Below are 25583 nucleotides of genomic sequence, written 5' to 3'. Positions count from 1 at the left end.
TAAGACTTTATGTTTCACTTTAATATAAAATTCAAGGGATTATTTTATAATTCTGAAAATTAATGGAAATTCTGCGCTGCTATTAATTGTTCAGACATTAGTTGCAAATATAATATCTCTCGAAAAGTTAAAGGAATACATGCTAGCCTGTTTTTTAACCGATAGATGAAGAAAAATATCGAGTTTATTTCAGGTGAAATATCTTATGTTATTTTTTTGTATTATGTTTTTCAAAAAAACATATTTAATTCGTGTATTGTTCTTGAAAGTTTTAAAAATAACAGTAAAATTTCGATTAAAAGAAATTACAATTTATAAAATTTGAAAGATAACATTTCAAATCATTGCTTAAGCTTTAAATGCATATTTCTTAAATAATAGTTTTCTTTGAAATTGCGTGGCAAATAGTCTGAACTGCTTCCTAGAAAAAAAAATTTAATGCCATGATTTAATTTTTAGTTCAATGTGATTTTTAAATTTCCGTATCCCCGATGGGCTTACTTGGCTTAAGAAATAACAGTTAAAGAGCTTTAAGGTTATTACGGGCAGTTAAGGGTGTTACCTGCAACAACCAATAAGAGCATCTTACCTCTAACATGCATAGGGATTGTTAGATAACTTACATTCAATGGCTGTTCTTTCCTTAAGACAGATCATCTCTTTGAACATTATATGAAATACATTTGCTAAATCATTGAAATAAATTATTACTTTTTAAAAAATTTTTACTATAGTGATCTCTGGTACTGTCTCTGATACTGTTACTACTACTGATACTGTTATTCTTCACTGGTATTGTCTCTGATATATATATTTTTTACAGAAAAGGAACTGAGAACTGTAGAACACAGCTCTGTGAGATGTAGAAAATATGGTGACCTCTCCTCATTTGAATGGATAGAATCTCAAATAAAATATACAGATTTGAGAGATAACATTCTAGTTCATGTTTATTATTCTGCTGTAAACTTTAGAGACGTTATGCTTGCCTCTGGGAAACTTTCACTGGGAACAGTTAGATCAGAAAAAGGTAAACAGATCATTCTAATGCAATCACGGATCCTTTCCAGTAATTTATAATATAATTTTTGATTTTATAAATTAGACTATGAATGCATAAAAGTTTTCGCACTTAACTTTTCCATTATATTAGTTAAAAAGTTTTTATTCAAATTTATAATTCAGCAATAAAATTCAGACACGTTGTGCTTGTTGTGGAGTAACTTTTATTTGGAGCAGCTTACCAGGAATAAGCAAATAGATTTTACTAATGTAATAGTTCAATCAGTAAGTCATGAAGTTTACATGCATTCAGTTTAGTTTTTGATTCCGTAAGCAATACAATAATTGCGTAAAATTTTCAGCAATTACGTTTCTTATCAAACTTCTAATCAATCATTACATCATAATACTTCTAATCAATCAGGTTGATCGAAAAATGTCTGGCCAAAATTTAATGCTGTAAAAAGGGATCGATAGAAAAGAATTAAGTACAAAGCATGTTTAGTAAAGCATTGTGAAAGTCCCGAAAATTGGAAAGGTAAAAGAAAGAGGCAGAAACAAATTTAACAAGCCTTTTTTTTAAATCAACGATAGACAACAAATACTCAAAAAAGCTACCTATAACCATAATACTTAATTCAGATTAACGCCGCATTAAATGGTGCACACCAGCAAAAAATTTCAGCAATGTCCAGCACATCTTCGTCAACAACAGCTAATTTGGTGACGAGATCGACACCAGTATGCTTTTCACGAGGAAAAAAAAAATCCTTACAAGATTGATCTGGTCAGGTGTCAATAAATAGTTTCCAAATAATTCTTAAAGATTAAATTGTTTTGGTGTCTCTAAATTGACAGAGACATAATTACCAGCCGTTTAGACAAGACTTGATGCAAGAAGATAAGGTATTTCAGGCCGTTCAAGCGATGAGGTAGTCGCCCTCAACCACGTTTCCGAATTCGACTCGTTCTGTACTAGCCTCTTCTAAGCCTTTTAATTTTTTTGCTAGACATTATTGTGTTCAGGGTGTCAAAAATGTATGGAAACAGTCAAATAAAACGAAAAATAAGCTGGTCATATGAAAAAAATCTTGAAATGCACGTGTGAAAATTTTTATAAAAGTGTACCCCAATTTGACTAACAGGCTGCGGTATTTTAGGTCATAGATGGCTCTGCAACTTTCAAATTAACATGGAGTAAGAAGTGATTGAAATAGAAATGTTTCGAGAAATGCATGTTAGATTGAAAAGAATAAAAACAGGCTCCTGTAGTATTTTTGAAACCAATCTAATTATACCAAACTCAACTCCCTTCTTCACCTTTGAGGTTAGATCGACGCCTAGCCTATAAAGTCAAATCGGTATACTTTTTACGGGAAAACATTGAATGTATCTTTTGAATATTTTTCACTCCTGTAATTTTATGTTTCTTATTCAATGTGTTTTTTATGCTAGGTGCATTTGACCATTTGCTAACACTTTGGAAACCTTGTACGTAAAACGTATGCTCAAATCTGAAAAATCAGGTTTTTCATTAAATGGTTTCTAACATACATTACGAAAATTATTCTTACATTTTATTTAAATTTTACGACGACTTATTAGGAAGCTTTTTTTTATTACTCCTATTTGAATGAATACGTGACCGCAGTACTATGATCTATTTCAATACGTGAGCACATATTTTAAAGTAACGGCTTTTTATCATCAATTATCAATAATATGTCGCATCAATTATCAACAATAGTCGCAGTAACTCTATTATTGAGAAAATGTAGGTAATTGCTTAAAACAAGGCGTAAATTTTTCCGTATCATTTACTACACAGCTGGTCTTATATTACGACAAATACTTGTTATTCGACAAATTTTGAACTTAAAAATTTAATGTAAAAAAGTGGCGAATAGATAAAATAAATCTTGATTATATATATAAAAAAAAAAGATATTTCTATAGCCAGAATCGTCATCTTTGTATATATTAAAAATAACTGTTTTAGTTTATTGCTTTAATTTTTAAAATTATTCTATTGGGAAACACACATAGAATATTAAGAATTGAAACTATATTCCAAATTTATAATGTTTGCTGCCATAATGAATTTTGTTAAATTCAGATGTAATAATATCTGTTTTAGTTGAAGTAAAAACTATAAAGTTAAAGGAATTGTAATGAATTTTCATACGGAAAAAGATTTTATTGAGTCAATTATGGAATCTGCAGAAAGTTGAAAAAATTTCAGTAAAATCTAAAGGATTTCAACAAAACTTGAGAAACAGAATATGATTGCATAAGATTTTTTGTTGTTGATAATTTCATGTTAGAAAGAACTATTTTTGATTGAGGAAATTGAAATCAAAATGTTGTGGAACTTTCAGATTCATGTCTCGGTCTGGAATTCTCTGGTCGAGATGTGAGAGGCCGTCGAATATGTGGACTATTAAAAGGCCATGGAATGGCAACAACCACCATTGTAAACCCAGCACTTGTTGTCGATGTACCGGACGAGTGGAGTCTAGAGCAAGCCGCTACTGTACCCGTAGTTTATGCTACTGTTTTATATGCCCTAATAATGCGAGGAGGCCTCACTAGAGGACAAAGCATACTCATACATTCCGCAACTGGTGGTATTGGATTAGCAGCTACTCGAATTGCAATTCATTATGACTGCGACATATATGTGACTGTTGGTAAGTAAGATAAGTTTCGAGCGGATTAAACCAATGAATATCAGGGACATGGAGCCAAGAAAACGTTTGGTGCTCCAGCTCCGTTTCTAGATAACACGGTAAAACTCCACTGCGGCAATTTTATTGCATAAGTATGCGTTTTTGAGCATCAGATTTTAATTTTAAATTTTTAGTATAAGAATTTTAAAATCCTCAGCTCACACAGAAAATGCAAATTTAACTTAATTCGCAGTTAGGTTATTCGCTTATTCTTAAGAAAATATTAAATATTGTAAATCCTCCTTCGCATTTTATCTTAAATCATTATAAATGTATTTTAATGCCGAGAATAGTCTTCCTATAGTAACTTGGCTTACTGGAAATGCCATTACAATGCGGTTTTTGAGTGTCTGTGAAATCCAATGAAATTGTAACAATCTTAAAGGATGGGAAAATTTAAAGCTCCAAGTCATGTCCCAGCTCCAGAACAATCCAATTTCGGGCTCCTGTTCCCTGATGAATGCACATTGTAGCATTATTATATATGAGTACTATGAAAAGGACCAGTATTATACCGTCTAATTATGCCCAAACTGAAGTAACTTGAATGTAGACAGGTGCCTTTCAATCATGCGTAAGTTGGAGTAAATAGCAATGAGAGTGATTAAAGAAAAATACGTTGTTGTCATCAGCAATCGAGGTACCAATTTTATGGAGGGAGAATCATTGCTAAGACAGCCGTGGACTTATTACGCCTCACTAAAATAGCATGCGCAACTGCTACCCGTTTCGAACTGTTGCAACTGCAAACGAAATGCATAGCTTCAACGGTCTCGGTGTAAAACATAATTACTATGTTGTCCTGATAACATGGAAAGATTCATTCCCGCTAACTGAAAGTTTTTCAGGAAATGAGGAAAACAACTTCCCTTGCTTCAAATAAAAAATATTCTTACTAGGGCTAATATCAATTCTTTTTTGTATTGGATTTAGAGCTTTTTGATTTAATAAAAAATATATTATTTAAATAGATTCAGAAATGCCCCAAGAAGCATTTTGAAAAAATTTCATTCAGTGTATTTTAATTTATCATGGTAGAGTAATTTACGAATGGAATAATGCTTTGTATAACCTCGTTGCTGTTCTTATAAATTTTCTTCTGTTGTATAAATTGAACTTAAACTGGAGTTTTATGGATGGTATTTTCAAAACATCGAGAGTAATCAATTTTCGGCAGTCATGCATTCAGGTCACTGTATATGTTCTAAAATAAGGCGATACTTGATATTATATTGTAAATTTTACAGCATTAGTAATATTTTTACAAAATAAAAATTAGTAGACAGTACAAAATATGCTGCTTAACTTCGAAAATAGAATATCAAATACAATACCCACAAAAATACATATACCGAATATAAAAGCTAAAATTATTCATACTGAAATGGCTATTTATATGCAAACAAGACTATATTTTTTAAAATAATAAGTAATAATATAAACATATTTATTAGCTTGAATAACAATGTCAAATTCATGTATATGTATGAGTCGGAATTCGATCTGTAAATAACTTCTTAACTGTTAGATACATCGTCTCGGGTTCGGGTTTGTATCATTCGATTCAGAGTAAACAAGTTGTATCAGAAACATCATAACACGAGTATGTTAAGATAGCAACAAGTGTGGCGTTCATATCGGGCCTACATCACTAATTTTAAAGCAACAACTTCCAGCCATAACTATTTCTGCATTTAATTACTCTGGCAGGGGTCAAGTCTAAGGAAACAGTCTTATTTCGATGATATTTGAATGACTTTTGACATTCAATGCAAATGTCCACTGAACGTATTTATCTGTGAATAGTTATTGTGGAAATAGTAAAACACAGATGCATGGTTAGTGCCATGGTTCATTCATACCGCATAAATATTGTAAGTCCAAAGAATCTTCAGTTTTAAAAAAAAATAACCTTAAACCCCCAAACTTCCCTAAACCTCAAGAAAAAATTTTTTCTTTTCTTTTCAAAAATCAAAAATATGTGTCTAATTGCTTCACATCAAGATCATATCCCAAAAATTTCAACAAATCAGAAATGTCAATTATCCAACCATATCTCTTGTAAAATTCCGGCTCTTTATTTTGGTTAAATGCACTTCTCTCTACTGTAAAAATAACAGCTCAATAATTTCTTTTATAATTTCAAGGTAGTGAACAGAAGAAAAAATATTTATGTCATCTCTTTCCTCAACTGAAGAAGGAAAATATTGCAAGCTCCAGAAACAAAAATTTTGAACTCATGATAAGGGAGAAAACAAAAGGAAAAGGTATGCATGGAGACTGTTTTTCCTAATATTCAAACTAGCATATACTTTCAGACAAATATGTTTTAGTTCACGTAAATGTATTAAAGCATGTAAATAAGAATAACAGAGCATGAACAATAAAATATAAAATAATATTTATTCTTTGATAGTTAGATTGTACCTTAAAATAATGGAACTGTCAAAATCTTATAAACTGCTTGGCTTTCTCATTCTTTATAGCTAATTACTCCTCCATCCTAATTCGTAAGTTAATTATTTTTCTTTTAATTTTCTCACATTTTAAACACTTCGTTCCTTACGTCCACACTTCTCTAATAGTTAAATTTGGTTATAAGAGAAAAGGTAATATAAGAACTGGGTAAACTATACGGAAGTGGAGAAAATGGAAGAGGTAACTATTTTTACCAATGCGAGGAACTTGAATGCTACTTTGAATTACAAATAAAATATTTGTATACATTAAGTTCGACTATTCAAAACTACCACCATTTACTTTGGAATTTAAAATGTTTGTCCGTTGTGAAGGCAAGCGACAACTTTGTCTTCGAATCATCACTAAAAAGGAATACCAGACTATCGTCACTCACTCATTTTACTGAAACTCAAACTTTTCTCAGAAAAATCATTTCCATTTGTTGAACTGTATTACCAGATTCCGAGTCTGAAATCCCCTTAGCTTGACTTTTTTTCGATATAGAAAAACTTTTTAAGTCCAGATCATTTAAAAAAATTTTTTTAACAGAAAATCGTTTATTATAATCAAGTGGATAAATAAAGTTACATAAGTGACAAAGTAACATAAGTAGTAAAGTAACACGAGTAACATAAGTAACAAACCATGTAACATAAGATTATGAAATCTTTCTTTTATCGTTTTTATGACTTTGAATTTAAATAGGTTACTTGTTCTAAGAATATCTGAATGTTTCCTAAATCATTGTCAAAAAAATTTTAAGAGGAACAAAAACATATTAAAAAGGATTTTTTTAACAGAAAATCGTTTTTTATAATCAAGTGAATAAATAAAGTTACATTAGTAACAAAGTAACATAAGTAACAAAGTAACATAAGTAACATAAGTAACAAAGTAACATAAGTAACAAAGTAACATAAGTAACAAAGTAACATAAGTAGTAAAGTAACATGAGTAACATAAGTAACAAACCATGTAACATAAGATTATGAAATCTTTCTTTTATCGTTTTTAAGACTTTGAATTTAAATAGGTTACTTGTTCTAAGAGCATCTGAATGTTTCCTAAATTATTGTCAAAAAAATTTCAAGAGGGAAAAAAAAACATATTAAAAAGGATTTTTTTTAACAGAAAATCGTTTTCTATAATCAAGTGAATAAATAAAGTTACATAAGTAACATAAGTAACAAAGTAACATAAGTTATAAAGTAACATAAGTAACAAAGTAACATGAGTAACATAAGTAACAAAGTAACAAACCATGTAACATAAGATTATGAAATCTTTCTTTTATCGTTTTTATGACTTAGAATTTAAATAGGTTACCTGTTCTAAGAACATCTAACTGTTTCCTAAATTATTGTCAAAAAAATTTCAAGAGGGAAAAAAACATATTAAAAAGGATTTTATAACTCTGTCGGACAGAGGAGCAATGCGAATCTTCCGATTTACTATACAACATTAAAAATATCTTTTAGATAAAAAAAATCAATTTCTTGCATAATTTCCTCTTAAAATAAGAAATCTGCAATTTTTTGTTTACTGCGCACGATTTTTCCGAAAATTCATATTTTTGTTTGGTGGATGGCACGCAATAAAAACTTACAGGGCAAGGAAATATGATCTCATCGACAGTGAAACTACAGCTAAGTTGGAAATCTCAGTGACTTTGACGACATTTTTAGTCGTAAAAGCCGTATCTACCTTCTTGAAGTTTTGAGACTCGCTTCAGACGTATTAGGAATCTAGAAATCCTATAGAATTAACTAAACACTTGGCGGCTTTCCTCTTACCGAAAATGGTTCGTACTGAACCTTTTTGATATATCACTCAAGCACCATTTGTTTATACAGAATCACATATTTTTATCTAAAAGGAAACAACTTTAAATTTCTTGCACAGTGTTTTTGGATACCGTGTTCGAAACTCGATTAGCTTAATTTTTTTTCTCGCACTTGTCTAAATCCTCATCAATCCAGATAATATTTGAAGTTCAGATAATTTTCGAATAGACATTTAAGTTTTATTTTTACATTGAACAAAAAAATTGTCTGTATTTAATAACTAAGCGAAATGTTACGGTAAATATTTATGTCACACTAGAGCAATACAATGGGTTATTGGCTACTGTCTGCGAAAAATCCCCGAGGACAAAGCGGAGACAGCTTGCATTCGTCACATCCCATTTTAAAGCTAAGACACATATGCACACCATCTATCCGTAGATCGTAATTTTGATTTGAACCAGATCACGATCAATCTCCAATCCAGTAGCCCCAGAGGTATCGATTTATTATGAGAACATAGAGGACTTTGTAACCCCGACAGATTTAACATGCACCAATCACCACTTTGTTCACGGGAAGCCTTCGGCCGGCTGGGTTAGAGCTCAACATTTCTCGGACATGGGTCCAACAACCTACCAGACGGGCTATCCCGATCCAAAACGAAAGATTACGCGAATTATCATATACAGCATTATTTGCTAAGCTCTTCTTGTTGTAGATTATTCATCATTAATTTATTTTATTTTATTAATTCAAAAAATAAACTAAAGGAAAATTCGAATTTGGACTTGCCGTCCATCAGTTTTCATCGCCGCAGAAATCTTGTGCTTACAGGACTGAATTTAATCAGAATAAACTTGTTTTAGAACCCATTTTTACCCATTGGGAAAATGGATTTTGCTCCAGGTTTTTCATGTCAGCACACTTTTCGACTAGATTAAATTCATCGATTATACAAATATAATCACACAAGAGGGTTAAGCCCCCTGTTCGCTACCGCTCACCAATCCCGATGATTGCTTCGTAATAATTGTTTTTTCCTGCCAGAAAACATTTTTTTCTACTAAAGTTAAAAATATTCACTTAACATCTATGTACTAAAAGGAATTCTGTTTACTTACGCTCTTGCGCCTCTACTTCCCACTTCCAAGTATTACTATGAACAGAAGTGATTTTTTAATTATCATTTTTTTAAAATAACATTGATATTCTTAATACATTATATTGATCAAACAAATTTGATGAGTTCACAACCATAATTTAAAATTTTCACTAATAATAGCAGTACTGAAAAATAACTTTAAATTAGGGATACAAAAATATTTAATGGAAAACAATACCCTTACGACTTTTGTTAATTTTATGCTGATGACAGCCTAAACAATATGGAAAAGAATGGGGAGAAACTGGATCCTACCACGTGATTTTCCGGCCAATAGAAATGCGCCGACAACAATGGAAAACGGTATCAGACCATTATGATTTTATGTTATATAGAGAAATAAAAAGTTGTGAGAGTCATAAATGATCAGACTAACATAAGCATTAATAAAAAAAAACAGCACAAGATAAAATAAAAAATAGTAGTTTGTGTTGACTCGAATTTGAAGAAGAAAACGCAGTGCTATAAGCGAAAGCAGAGAGCACGCCGCACTTTACTATACTCAATACTCAAAATAAAAAATGTAGAAGATAATTTTTCAACTTGAAATTAAAATTGAACTCAGTACCCTTTCTTTGTAAGATTCTTAGTTCGAACTCAAATTATTCTTACAGGTGTAGATTTCGTTCTAAATTCTTTGGCAGATGACAAATTCCAAGCTAGTGTTCGCTGTGTGGCTAAACATGGGCACTTTTTAGAGATCGGAAAGTATGATTTATCACTGAACAGAAATTTAGGTATGTGCTGAATTAGCTTTTTTCAAATTAGAATGGTTTAAAAGTATGTATAATATATCAAGAGTACTAACTGATTGTTGGAAAGTTGTTATTAATTCTAAATATCCACACATAGGTCTTATAAGTACTCTTCCNGAATTAGGATAAACTACGTACTTTTTACTTGTACCGGCGGTACAAGTAACGAAAGTAAAAGTACTGCCATGTATGATCAAGAGTACCAACTGATTGTTGGAAAGTTGCTATTAATTCTAAATATCCACACATAGGTCTTATAAGTACTCTTCCTAGTTTGTCATAAGATAGTAGACATAATTTATATATCGATTTTTAATTCTCATATGGTTTGTTGACATGATTTATAATGATGGTATGATTGACATGATTTAAATCATTTGAATTAAACCATGATTCAATTCGTGATTTAATTCATTCACTTTATTTTTTTTTAAAAATCATCGATTTAAATCAACTGATTTTTTATTTAAAACAATCATTGATTAAAATCGCAATTACGTTTTTTTAGAATAATTTACAAATATATTCTTAAGGTAGCGATTTTTTTAAATATGATTTCATTGGTATTGAAGATTTTATCTAGAGAAATACTGGGAGGGTAATGCGTGCAAATTATAGACAAAAAATATATTTAAAAAAAGTTACCAAATGTGGATTAGAATGATTTTAAAATTTTAAATTATTACATTCCATAGGTTGCGGCAAAAATAATTTGCTATTTAAAAAACCAATTTCAATACGACCCCAATTTAGTTTCTCTTTTATTTAATTACAAATGCTTCTAAAACTTATTAGTTTGAGCATATAAATAATGAAGGAAGCTCTACCAAGAATAGTATAGAATAATTTATTTTTTTAGTCGCTGGTCTAATTAAATTTACCCCTGATCTAATAAATTAATTTTTTAAAAATAATATGGTTTTTGCCAACATTGTTTGCATTAAAAAAATGGTTTCATCAATTTTCTATTTTTTTTTCATGTCATTTTAGGTCTAAAAGTATTTCTTAAAAATATTAGTTTCGATGCCATAATGTTGGATGAAGTGCAAGATAGTCCAACAATATTTAAGGTAATAGATCTTTTAAAGAAAGGCATTAGTAGCGGCCTTGTCCAACCGCTCGACACAACTGTTTTTAAACGACATCAAATTGAAAAGGCTTTCAGATATATGTCCAAAGGTACACACGTTGGAAAAGTCCTCGTAAAGGTCAGTCATCGTTTTTTGTTTAGGTCAATAATATTTTTAAGCTATCACTTTTTTACGGAAAGATAGGTAACAAACAGTTTCAACGTACAGTGCGGAAAAAATAACGGACCACCTTGAACAACTTTTGATCTAATAATCGGATTTCCACCTTCTAGGACTCAATCTTCATGCCTCGAGAGGGTGACCTAAAATATGCTAGTTAATTGCTGCTGACGATATTTTTAATTACTAAATCAGACATAAAAACGTACTTTTTCTGAAAAAAAAACAGCTTTTTCGACGGATTTGGATTTCTGACCCCCAAACAGTCAGGAAAGCGACCCAAAGTTTAAATCCTTTAATGTTAATTTTACTTACTGCGCATTTCGCTATATTTCGAAAACTTTTTAAGCAAATTGAAAATTTTTTACACTCAATTATAAAATTTGTTTATCCAAAGATAATTCCATGCAAAAAAATAACGTTTTGTAAATATTTATAACTTTTTATAAATTTATTAAATAACAGTCGAAATTTTTTTGCATCGTTAGGTAAATAACTTTTTACATCATTTTAATGTATGTAATTTTAATGGCTAGATACAAAATTTGAGCGAAATCAGTCAAATAGCTTCAGTGAAATTGAATTTCAAAAAAGTCAGATACTTAAAATTTGATTTTTCGGGAACTATTCGACCGATTTCGCTCAGATTTTGCATTTTGCCATGTAAAGTTACATTCTTGAAAATGATGCAAAAGATTGCGCAACTTACAACTCAAATATTTTCGATCATTCCTAAATAAAATAATAAAAATTAATATAATAATAAAAATATTTTTTTGCATTGAATTATTGCTGGATAAACGAATATTATAATTATGTATAAAAAAATTTCAATTCGTTAAAAAAGACTTGGAGATATAGCGAAATATGCAAAAAGTAAAATTAACATTAAGGAGTCCAAACTTTGGATCGCTCTCCTGACCAAATTATTGAGACCATATTTCACAGATACTGGTTTTGCCGCACTATAGGGTAAATTAACCAGTGAAGGAACACTTAAGCTTCGCTTGCCTTTTAAAAAATCATAATAATTTCAAAATTCGTAATTTTAGTTAAATGACAGTGTCAACATATTTGTTACTAGTTTCAAATTATGTAAAAAAAATTGCAGAGTACTTACATAATATTGTTTTAAAGTTCTGGAGGTTCAAATAGCAAGTAGTAAGAAGACCAAGTGAAGGAACAGTTCTTACCAGTGAAGGAGCACAAAATTTACCAGTAAAGGAACACTTAATTTTGGTTATTTTTTAATGCTCTTTATGAATTTATATGCCATACAAATATCTAAAAACAAGCCTATTCTTGAAATTATAACATATAAATACTTGGAAAATGTTAACTTTTTTTTTGTAATCATGAATTGAAAAGTAAAGTGTCAACATATAAACCCGTTAACGCGCAACTTAATTTAAAATTGAAATTTTGTTAAAAACTTTTAAAATTATGTTCAAAACACTTAAATTAAATATAATTCAATTAATGCATAAATTAATGTGTGTGCGAGTTTTTTTTTTTTTTTTTAATTTTATAAAAACTGGTAGCACAATTGTTTCATGATTAGCTTTTAACTTGTCGAAACAAAATATGAGTGCGCTCTAAGATGATTTATTAGTTTAAAACTTATAATTTAGATATATAAGGACTTTTAAAAGATCAATATAATAAATGTTTACTTAATATACACATTGAAATAAAAAACTATGATTGGAAAATAACTATTGCTTACAGGATGTCCCAGGATTATTGGGACAGACTTTAAATGCAGGTAGAGGACGTCACAAGGTTTTAGAATTGCATAGCAACTCATGCTCGAAAATGTCAAGAGAAAGAAGTATGACGGAAACAAAGAGACACAGGACTGAGATCTTCTGAAATATAAATTTGTCAAAGATATTTCATGTAGTATGGTAGATAATATGTGAAACTGTCACAAAAGATGTTCAAAGTTTCCACCACTTCTAGCAATGCGTGCGATACATTGTCGGGCCATGGATGTGCAGACTCGTTCAATAATGCACCAGGATTTCGTTGGATAACTGCAACAGCAATGACGATTCTTGCAACCAGATTCATTGCGGAAATCAGAGGTGTTGCGTACACAGCACTTATCAGTGCACCCCTACAATACTCTTGTGGACAACATCACCTGGAGGAGAGCGAAGAAGTTTCCAATACCGGGTTTCTATTCAAATCTTAAGCCTATTTATGTTCCCTTTCTCTCCTTAAAGTTTAACTTCGCGACTAGCTGGGGAGCCATTCCCTACTCGGAAGATCAAAATTGTGCTTGCATGTCTTCGGATAATCGTCAGGAATGAGCCGATGGCTCATGGGATAGAGCATTCGGCTTCCAATGAGGTGAACTGGGTTCGAATCCCAGCAATCGCTAGTCCATACGAATTCCACACTCTGCTGGTACCGGCCCCAGTGCTGACGTAAAACATCAGTGGTAGACGGATCATGGGATAGAGACAGGCATCATTATTAGCAAGCTGACTTATTTTAGTTAATTTTTTTTCTTCAAATAAATAATAGTTCTTTTTTTTCAGCTCTCCATCATTACAGCCACGATTTCCAAATACGTGCTAATTCAAAGACAAAATAATTTTGAAACGCATAGTTGAAACATTTTTTATCACACTAGTCATTCAGAAGTCAAAATAATACTTGCCTTAATCCTTGTTTAACTTATATTATTTTGCTTTAAAATAACTTGCGTGGAATCACAACCATGGAAAAGCCATTTAAAAGTATAGCTGCATAAGTCAAGCTAAATCACTTATTACTTAAACTTAATTGCTGCTCTTAAAAATACTTTAAGGAGACTAAACTTTTTTTTATTTTTATAAACAACAGTTAAGAATTTTACACTACCAGTTATCATCTGAAATAATTTTTTTTCCTTTAGTATTTTTTTCAGTATTTATTTGAATTGGATTTGATGACATGATGGCCCACCAAAATATCATCGGTTGGCTACGATCTCTTTCATATTTTATTTTAAATAAGTCTCAAAACGTTTTTAATATAATTTACGATAAAGAGTGAATCAATTGGTAAATTCTGTGTGACATATCATTTCAGATAAGAGACGAAGAACAATCGAAGGTCACACCTCCAGAAACTTTAATGCTACAAGCTACTCCAAACACATATTTCTATCCAAACAAATCATATATTGTTATTGGAGGTTTCGGTGGCTTTGGAATGGAAGTTACAAAATGGATACTCAAGAGAGGTGGGAAAAAAATAGTCATAACTTCAAGGAAAGGACTCAATGTTGCCCATCGTAGGCTGTGGCTCAAACAATGGAACATAAACGATGTTAGCGTCCAAGTGTCAACACTAGATGTTTCTAAATCCAATGAAGCTGAACAATTGCTAAAGGAAGCTAGTAAACTAGGTGCAGTAGGAGGAATATTTAATTCAGCGGTGGTAAGTAGTACTTTTCATGTAGTTTAATTACGGGATAAATTATTACTATTGTACTCATTTGGTTTATTGGTATGAAAGCCGCCATGATTACGAGACACATGTTATTGGGCTCTACTTACTAACATTCAGAAAAGGATATCATCTTAGACAAATCATCAATCAAATCAAAAGATATCATCATCAATCAAATGATATCACCTTAGACTTTGTTATTTCCCATTAATATATCTTTAAAGCCTATGAAGTTTTTAATCGGCTAATGTTTTTAAGAGTTTAGTGCGGGAGAACAATCCGAAGCTTGCGCCCCCAAATATTAATTCCCCTTTTTGCGCATTTTGTTAAACTCAAAAATATTTTAAGCTAATCCAAAATCTTTTTTTTCACACAGTTATAAAATTCGTTTGTCCAATGATATTTCAATGTAAAAAAGAATTTTCAATAGCTATTAATTTTATTGTTTTATTTAGGTTCGACGATGTTTTGGAATTTTTGTAGGTATACAAATTTGTGCACAATTAATTAGGAAATTTTAAATGACAAAATACAAAATTTAAACGAAATCAGTCTGGTAGTAGTTCTGAAAAAAAAAAACACTTGAACAACTTTTTTTTCTATTTCTTAAGAACTAATTAAACGATTAAGTTATATTTTTGTATTTTTCCATTTTAATTACAAAATTTTAAGAGGTGAATAGATGTATGTATTTAACAATTCAAAATTTTTTCGACCGTTATGAAATAAAAAAACTATATACAATTATTAAAAATTATTTTGTACCTGGAATTATTTTTAGATAAACCATTTATATAATTGTGTAAAAAACTTTCTCGGCTGTTTTAAGACTTACCAAGAAATGACGAAATACGCAAAAAGTAAAATTAACATTGAGGAGCCAAACATTTTGACCGCTGTCTTAACAAAACAATTGTGCCATATTTCAAACATCGTACTTTGATTGTTAAAATTCCAAACATGTTTTATAAAAGGTATGTTTAGTTCGAAAAAGTACTTTTTTGCACCTGTACCAATAAATTAGTATATTTCACCAGGTCACTCGTTTGAACCACTAAAATTAGCACTTAATTTATGCAAATGTGATCATTGGAAGAAAAGTTATTCAGGGTAATATCTTTTCTTTTTCATGCTTTACTTTTCTGCACACTGCATTTCTATACCTTCAAAAGCACTTTCTTTCTTGCAATCAAAATAAGGGTATATATAAGGGTATAAGGGTATACATTATAAGGGTATAAGGGTATACATTATAAATGGATTAGATATATAAAAACAATGTTGTTGATGAATTGAAAGATGAAGTATTGAAAGATGCTTTCATAAACAGTCAAAGTCCGGAGACTTTCAAAGATGTTTGTGCCGTTAAAGCTACAGCAACCAAGGTATTAGATAAACTAACTACAAAAATGTGTCCTGATTTAGATTTCTTTGTTTGCTTTTCTTCAATCAGTTCTGGAAGAGGAAATGCTGGTCAGACTAATTATGGTTATGCTAATTCTGTAATGGAACGCATATGCGAAAAGAGGAGAAAATCTGGACTCCATGGTAATTGAGCCTTTTTCTAAACTCTGATTGAAAGGCTAGTCTAGTAGTTAGCCAATGAGCTAGTCTATTATCTTTGACCGCTGTTCGGCTTGTTTACTAGTTAGCTTAATGTGTTCCATAGCACCGAATTTTTTAACACTGTTTATTGTAAAAGTGCGCATTTATAAGTAGGGTTTTTTTTACGCCAATTATTACAATTATTATTATTAGATATTAAGTAATATTAACATTCTAGGAATTATAAACTGACTTTTGATGTTGTAAAATTGAATTATTTAATGATTGAATTATTTAATTATTCATCATATTTAATTTGAATTATTTAATACATGAAAATAGATATTTTTAAATAACACTTTTCATTAGAGAAAAATCAATGTTCTGTCATTTGTTTTGTAGGTACAATGTGCTTAGACCATATTAAGATTAGATAATAAGTATCTTGAGCATTCTTGGAACGGAAAATTTAATTTTATACGTTAAAGAACACGCCTTTGAAATTGTTTAAATAAAATGCAGTAATTATTTTTAAATAAATGCATAGTTCTTTCAAACTCTTTTAGTGTCTTTGAATGTTTACTAAGATGCATAAGGTGTTGATAAAGAATAACTCCAACTTATGAAGATAATCATAGCTTATGTCGAAATTCTCCAGCGATTTTTTAAAGTTAATTTGACAGACAGCAAAATTTTTTAAACATTATAAATCACGTTTTATTTTTTTAAAGCATATATAGTTGTCTTTGAGTAGTAGACGTCGTCAATTATTGTTTACTTAAAGTATGTTTACCAACTTTAAAGAAGCAACATTGCTTTCGTGAGAGTTCATTTCAGTATAATGAAATAGCCTGATACATAACAATTATGCTACTGGTTTAGTTCCAACAAATTCTACTAAATTTGGAAAAATCCGTGAAGTACTACACTTGTCTAAGCTTGGTAGACGTCTCCAGTTATTTTTTACTTAAGTGAGTTTACCAACTTAAGAGAAGCAACATTGCTTTCATGATAGTTCATTTCAGTATAATGAGACAGCCTGATACACAACAATGTTACTGGTCTAGTTCCAACAAACTGTACAGAGTTTGGAAAAATCCATGTAACGTTAAATTTTGGCACTTATGCTATTATACTCAAATTTTTTTACGGCAGTCATTTGTTTTATTCAATTTAGCTTTTGTATAATAATTTAACTAAAAAAAAAACTTGTTTTTTACTATTGAAAAATTACACAAACTGGATGAAAAAAATCTAGCGGAGTTTCATTTTTTTGATTCCGACCTTTTTTTACAAGATTTTTTTAAGTAAGTTTGTACACTGAAGAGCCAAAAAAAAAACTGGTATACCTGCCTAATATCGTGTAGGGTTCCCGCGAGCACGCAGAAGTGCCACAACACGGATTCGTCATGGATTCGATCAATGTGTGAAGTAGTGCTGGAGATAATTGACACCATGAATCCTGCAGGGCTGTCCATAAACCAGTGGGAGTAAGAGGGGGTGGGGATATCTTCTGAACATCACGTTGCAAGGCATCCCAAATATGTTCCAACAATGTTCAATAATGATGTTTTACCGGATTTCCGATACTCACGGTATACTCGTGAAATGGTCGTATGTGAAAATCCAAATTTCATTTCTACCTCGGAGATGCTATGCCCCATCTCCCATGCGCCAACTATAACACCACGTTCAAACTCACTTAAATCTGTATAACCTGGCATTGTAGCAGCAGTAACCGATCTAAGAACTGTGATAGACACTCGTTGTCTTATATATGCTTTGCCGATCGCAGCGCTGTACTTTGATTGGCTTTATTTGCATACTCATGCCTGTACCAGTTTTTTTGGCTCTTCAGTGTATAACTATTTATTTTTTCATGAAACCATAAATCCTCTTAAAGGCCTTGTTTTTTTTCGAAAAACAACATTTTTTAAAATTTCAAAAGTTATCAATAAAATAATAATAAACAGTAACATAATAAACATAACAGGGTATTCCATAATTACCTGCTTGCGTATTTATTTTAAGAATTCCACCAGAGATTAAAAAATACATTTTTTAGAGTCATTCATTAATATTTAAGTGTGGTGAATACGAAAACACATAAATCTACAAATTACTGTTGAGGTTGGGTTAAAATCATCATCCTTTTTGTTTACTAAATGAATCCAGAGCCGGAAGCTAATTATTTGCAACACTTTGCAAAGCTAGAACATTTTATTACTGAATTATATAATGGAGTGATGTAACAAGTTTAGCAGGGGCCATTTTTATCAATCAATTTTCAAGTTATCAATTTTTGAATCAAACAAGTTATCAATCGTAAAAAATGGGTTAATATTAATAATGCTAGGCATTTGTTTTAAAGTATTCCTCAAAATATAGAAAACGTTAAAAAGTCAAGAAAAGTTTTAAAAAACGACTTGATATCACATAATATAAAATAGTCATAATTTTTTCACATTTATTTTTAAAAAAATAATAAAAGGCATATGCGCATTTTCGATGAAAAAAGTGGCTTTCAGGTGATGACTGGCAAATATTTTTTAAATCACNTAAATCTGTATAACCTGGCATTGTAGCAGCAGTAACCGATCTAAGAACTGTGATAGACACTCGTTGTCTTATATATGCTTTGCCGATCGCAGCGCTGTACTTTGATTGGCTTTATTTGCATACTCATGCCTGTACCAGTTTTTTTGGCTCTTCAGTGTATAACTATTTATTTTTTCATGAAACCATAAATCCTCTTAAAGGCCTTGTTTTTTTTCGAAAAACAACATTTTTTAAAATTTCAAAAGTTATCAATAAAATAATAATAAACAGTAACATAATAAACATAACAGGGTATTCCATAATTACCTGCTTGCGTATTTATTTTCAGAATTCCACCAAACAATAAAAAATATATTTTTTAGAGTCATTCATTAATATTCAAGTCTGGTGAATACAAAAACACATAAATCTACAAATTATTGTTGAGGCTGGGTTAAAATCATCAAATCCTTTTTGTTTACCAAATGAATCCAGAGCTGGAAGCTAATTATTTGAAACACTTGGCAAAACTAGAACATTTTATTACTGAATTATATAATAGAGTGATGTAACAATTTTAGCAGTTGCCATTTTTATCAACCAACTTTCAATTTATCAATTTTTGAATCAATCAAGTTATCAGTCGTTTAAAATAACAGTTAATATTAATAATGCTAGGCATTTGTATTAAAGTATTCCTCAAAATATGGTAAACGTTATAAAATTGAGAAAAGTTTTAAAAAACGACTTGATATCCCATAATTTAAAATATTCATAATTTTTCCACATTTATTTTTAAAAAAATAATAAAAGGCACATGCGCATTTTCGATGAAAAAAGTGGCTTTCTGGTGATGACTGGCAAATATTTTTTAAATCGCCATTTTACATTTTGTCACACTCTAGAATAGACTATGGCAGTGTCTCCCAAACTTTTGAGTACCCTTTCTAAATTTTTCGTAACGCTGTGTGCCACGAATAAAAAAATGAATGTATTTTTTAATATAAAAAAATTGCACAAAAGTTAAAAATCACAACTGGCTGTTGATACCACTAATTATTAACTGTTAACACTGCAAAAAATAGCCAATAGAAAAATACGTAATCGTACATTTTCATGGCTAGCTTTGTTTTCAAATAAAATCTTTTGAAATTTTCGTTTGTTGCAAGATATTTCGCATAAGGACGCGTACCCCAGCTAAACTGTTCCCGTACCCCTGGGGGTACGCGTACTTTGGGAAACACTGGACTATGGTGACCATTAATTTTACTCTATCTTCAAAATACCTCCACGTTTCATTTGGCTTTGTTCTCATCTTTTTCGTTCATTTTTCCGCCTTTTTCATTACTGAATCGACAGATTTTGTTTCTTCCATACTAATAATTAATTTCCGGCACCATGAGCTGTATTTTTTGTAAGAATTCTAAAAACAAATATTGAGGGTAGTGATTGCAGAACATCTTGTATTTGGAACCTTTTTTTTTTCAGGACTTGCTATTCAGTGGGGCATCATCGGTGATGTTGGCGTCGTATACCGAGAAAAGAAAAATGACGCAATGGTTGCTGGCGTACGAGCACAAAGCATTCAATCCTGCCTAGATACATTAGATTTGTTCTGTCAAACCGATTATCCTGTGACTTGCAGTTATGTAACTTTAGAAGATTCTGAAAAACCGAAAACTCAAACAGTCGATGTCTTTGATAAAGTAACAAAGCTTATGGGTAAGTTAATTTTTTTACCCCTGTCTTTTGTCCGCATTTCATATATTTTTAAGAGTTTAGCTGCCAAGCAGGCCCGTAGCCGGGGGGGGGGGACCGTCGAGACAAATCCCTTCCCCCGAAATTCTGGGATTCAAACTTTTTAGTCTTTTTTTGAGCCTCTCAGCAAAAAGAAAAACAAAAACTGTCGAATCAAACCTTTTCCCAGTACACCACCTTCGTTAGTGCATCATCTTCACTTGACCTTGTGGCTCATCTTTCCTTCAGCCATTACATTTATTGCTTGTTATCAATATTGCCTACGTTGCCAATCACCACAGCAACTGCAGAAAGAACTTTTTGTACTCTTAAACGCGTAAAAACAGCAACAAGAAATACTACTAAAGAAGAAAGGCTAATAGGGCTAACTTTATTAAGCATATTTCGGGATATTCCGGTTTGTCCTAAAAAAGTAATCGAAAAATTTTCTTCAAATTCTTTTTCCAAAATTCTCTATATTGATGTTTATTTAGGCCAGTGGTCGGCAAACTTATTAGCCAAATATGAACATTACAACAATTTTTAAAAAAATTGGGAGCCAAATCTGCTTGTTTAGTAAACTTTTATTACACTAAATTTCATACTTAATAAGTATTTATTAATGCGAACAATGTGCTTGCATCTCCTTGGAAAGTTTGAGTAAGTCATGTTGTTGTTTTTAATTTTAGGCATGATTCCAAGTTCTCATCAATCTCAGTTTACTCTTGATAATGTTCATGCTTGAAAAAGATTGTTCGCATATATATGAGGAACGGAAAAGAACAGCAAAACGCTAGCTTTGAATTGGCGATGATTAAGAGTTTTAGCTAAAATGGAGTTGATAATGGCAATCACTAATTCCATAACTTCACAAATTTCATCCGGAAATGTTTGCGCACACAGCGCTTCTTGGTGAATGATACAATGGTAAACAAGTATCTCGTGATTAATTTTTTCTTTCAAAATAGCAACAAACCCTTTTCTTACGCCGGTCATACTTTTGGCCCGATCTGTTGAAATCGACACAATTTTATCGAGGGGAATATGATGTTTATCCACGCACTCAATTACAGCATTTGCGATATCTTCTCCACCTTTGAGTGGCAATAATCCTAAAAGTTCTTCGTTAGCGCCTGAATGAGACATAAATCTTGCAAAAAGTGAAACTTGCGCTGCATCATTTATGTCACAAGACTCGTCAACTGCTATTGATAAAGCCGAAACCAATTTCAGATCTTCGATATGCTGGGTGGTTATATTTGAACACATTTTAATTATCCTATCTTTAATGGCTTTGGCAGACAATGGTACCTCTTTAATACTTTCAGAATATCTGCTTTGTTCTTAAAATCTCGTATTAGCTCTTCTGATTAATTTATCAAAATAAGATGTAATTTTTTTCCTACCAAGTTTTTTTTTTTTATATGAAAATATTACTGCGCCTTCCGTGGATATTTATGCCAGAGCCGCACTTAAGAAGCCAAAAGGCCACATGCGGCTCTGGAGCCGCACTTTGCCGACCACTGATTTAGGCGATTGCATGTTATACACAAAATAATTATATGCAAAACAGAAAAAGTGATTATGTGAATGTCGATATTCTCCGAAGACTCTTGACATTCATTAAGTTCGGTCTTTCACAGAAATATACATAAGAATATAATGATTTTCTTGTTTTCAGGGATGACAGAAGTGACAGAGTCTTTTCTTAATCGACCCTTAAAGGAAATGGGCCTTGATTCTTTGTTGAGTGTTGAGATAAAGCAACTGATTGAGAGTGAATTCAATCTAAACATCACGATGCAAGAACTGATCGATATGAAATTCAGGGACATTAAAAATCTCTCTGTCGAAGAATCAAGAAAAGGAGATACCTCACAGACGCCATTATCTTCTGCTGCATCACGATGCAAGAACTGATCGATATGAAATTCAGGGACATTAAAAATCTCTCTGTCGAAGAATCAAGAAAAGGAGATACCTCACAGACGCCATTATCTTCTGCTGCATCCATTAAACTTTCGCCGGAAGCACAGTAAAGTGAGAGATTTGCGCCCGTAATTTATAGAAAAAATCATCTAAAGATCCTCTTTCTATTTTACTTCACAGTTTTTTAATTAATTTTCTACATAATCCGTCTTCCAATATTCTTTTCTTCTTAAGCCAAATATTAAAAATATTTTACCATACTTAATTGGGTCAGGAATTTCTCATGCAGTGAATCTTCCTAAGTTTCTTGTGAGAGCTTTGGGTTTCACTCACTCACTCTTTTAGCCTAAATTTTGTTTACATATTATTTTGAAATTTTGAAGAGGAAAATGTGGTTGGAAGCTAGACAGGATGGCCTCTCAAATCAGGTTTCATGTTCCCCTGATTTTCAAGTAAAAATCTTAAACTTTCTAGGTCAGCTTTTTTTTTTTTTGCCCCCCAAAAAGAGTAAATGTTCTAACGTATTTTATTTAAAATATAATTTTTTTAATATATCATCTTGAAAAAATAATTATATTAAATTTATTTTAACAACTTAGCAAGATTTTGTTTTTCATTTTTCAGAATTTTTGATGTTTTGGTACAACATTTATTTTAAAAAATTAAAATTGATGCAGAGAAGATGATATGTTTAGCATGTAGATTGAATAAAAATGTTTTTATTGAATAAAAATGTTTTAATGTGTTATTTTAAGTAGCTTTCACACAGAGAGTACCAAATAGCAAATATAGAGCATATATTCAAAATATAGAAAAATATAGAATCTATAGCAAATATAGAGAAATATTCAAAAAACCGTGGACAAGTATTGTTTAATATATTTTTTTAAGCGAAAGAAAATAATTCTAGGCGATTATACATCAATACATTTTTAAATTTATTTTTGCTTTGAATTTTAAAATTTGAATAACATTTAAATATCGAGCCGTTTCACCCTATTNTCAATCTAAACATCACGATGCAAGAACTGATCGATATGAAATTCAGGGACATTAAAAATCTCTCTGTCGAAGAATCAAGAAAAGGAGATACCTCACAGACGCCATTATCTTCCACCGTAAGCACAGTAAAGTGAGAGATTGTTACAATAAAGTGAGAGATTTTGAAGTGATTTGCACCCGTAATTTATAGAAAAAATCATCAAAAGATCCTTTTTCTATTTTTCTTCACAGTTTTTCAATTAATTTTCTACATAATCCATCTTCCAATATTCTTTTCTTCTTAAGTCAAATATTAAAAATATTTTACCACACTTAATTGGGTAGAGCAAGTCAGGAATTTCTCATACTGAATCTTCCTAAGTTTCTTGTGAGAGCTTTGGGATTCACTCACTCACTCTTTTAGCCCAAATTTTGTTTACATATTATTTTGAAGAGGAAAATGTGGTTGAAAGCTAGACAGGATGGCCTCTCAAATCAGGTTTCATATTCTCCTGATTTTCAATTAAAAATCTTAAAACTTTCTAGGTCAGCGTTTTCTTTTTTTTTTTTTTTTTTTTTTNTTTTTCTTTTTTTTTTTTTTTTTTTAATTTGCCCCCCAAAAAGTGTAAATGTTCTAACGTATTTTATTCAAAATATAATTTTTTTAATATATCATCTTAAAAAAATAATTATATTAAATTTATTTTAACAACTTAGCAAGATTTTGTTTTTCATTTTTCAGAATTTTTGATGTTTTGGTACAACATTAATTTTAAAAAATTAAAATTGATGCAGAGAAGATGATATGTTTAGCATGTAGATTGAATAAAAATGTTTTTATTGAATAAAAATGTTTTAATGTGTTATTTTAAGTAGCTTTCACACAGAGAGTACCAAATAGCAAATATAGAGCATATATTCAAAATATAGAAAAATATAGAATCTATAGCAAATATAGAGAAATATTCAAAAAACCGTGGACAAGTATTGTTTAATATATTTTTTTAAGCGAAAGAAAATAATTCTAGGCGATTATACATCAATACATTTTTAAATTTATTTTTGCTTTGAATTTTAAAATTTGAATAACATTTAAATATCGAGCCGTTTCACCCTATTTTGTCCAAACAGTGCTCTTTATAAAATTCATTAATCATATTTTCTTTAAATCAATATCTTTAGTCAAATGTTTATATGTTGTTTGTTTTGAATTAGCATTATTATTTTTAGAGACATTGTGTATTTAAAAATGAATGTCACAAATGCAAAATTGTCGAATATTTTGTGTCATTCTCTATAGAGAAAAGCTAGATAAAATTCTGAAAATGTTATTCTTTTTTTTATTCGAAATCATATTTAAAGAATTCCAATCTAACCACCTGGTTTTTTTAACCACCTAGTTTAAGAAAAGTTAATTGTTTTTACATCTAGAAACCTGTAGCTGTAGAGTAAAGAAAAGTTTTATTTTCCTTCTTACTCATTAACACATATCAATAAAATTTTTATACTCTATGCTTATACATTGTTAAACATGTTTCTCATATATTCCTTAGTTTTTGGCCAGCTTTTTAGCGAAAAAGAAGTAACAGTTTCTGAAACATCATCGGAAATGTTAACAACACAAAATTAGTCTTTAAAAAAAACTTTTTTGAATTAAAATCAGTGGCCCCCATCCCCCCCCCAAGCTCTTGGGCGCATTCTTGGGTAAATTCTAAATTCTCCCCCCCAAACTATTCATTTTATTTAGTGTAAAAATTCCCCCCCCCCAAGCTTCAAGTGGGTGCATCACGCTCCCACCTCCCCCCCCCTGGTGGGGGCCCCTGATTAAAATATGTTTTAAAAGGTTAAAATGATATTGAGAAAATTAGCAACAATTATAGCGATTTTTCGCAAATTATTGCTGCTAACGATTGTAAGAAGATGTGCGATTGGTTGGCTTGGCAGAGAAAAAAATTACAGATATTTCATTGGCCATGAGTACGATATCTTTTAAAAAAATCGTCTGAAAAAAAGCATACTGTTATTAAATTATAACAAAATAATTCTTGGAGAACTTTATAAAGTTAAAACTACTAAAAGATTTTGGATCATTTTGCCAAATAAAGAAAGTATCTCCAAAGCATTGGAACAAACTTGAACGATAAATAGATTCAGCCCACAAACTAGAAGGAAGGAAAGTACTTTTGTAAACAGGAGCAAATATCCTAATCCCTTCTTCTACCCCCCACCACAAACTAATGCCTTTCAAATACTGCAAAGTCCCA

At 30.8% G+C, this 25583-nt stretch overlaps 1 protein-coding gene across 1 annotated transcript in view; it reads left to right on the top strand.

Moving 5' to 3' along the window:
• The window catches only part of LOC122268367 (fatty acid synthase), a 94456-nt gene extending 71395 nt beyond the window's left edge, over positions 1-23061 (top strand). The window contains exons 20-28 of the mRNA XM_071183757.1: positions 824-1030; positions 3381-3692; positions 5879-5998; positions 9755-9877; positions 10886-11103; positions 14227-14577; positions 15855-16137; positions 20161-20394; positions 22091-23061. Coding sequence (XP_071039858.1) covers positions 824-1030; positions 3381-3692; positions 5879-5998; positions 9755-9877; positions 10886-11103; positions 14227-14577; positions 15855-16137; positions 20161-20394; positions 22091-22329 — 2087 coding nt within the window. The 3' untranslated portion in view covers positions 22330-23061. The remainder of the gene's footprint in view (positions 1-823; positions 1031-3380; positions 3693-5878; positions 5999-9754; positions 9878-10885; positions 11104-14226; positions 14578-15854; positions 16138-20160; positions 20395-22090) is intronic.
• The last annotated feature ends 2522 nt before the right edge of the window (positions 23062-25583 follow it).

Source organism: Parasteatoda tepidariorum, chromosome 7 (genome assembly GCF_043381705.1).
Source record: "Parasteatoda tepidariorum isolate YZ-2023 chromosome 7, CAS_Ptep_4.0, whole genome shotgun sequence".
Classification (NCBI taxonomy): Eukaryota; Metazoa; Arthropoda; class Arachnida; order Araneae; family Theridiidae; genus Parasteatoda; species Parasteatoda tepidariorum.
The sequence above is the reverse complement of the archived record's forward strand: the minus strand, read 5'-3'. Positions and strand labels throughout refer to the sequence as shown.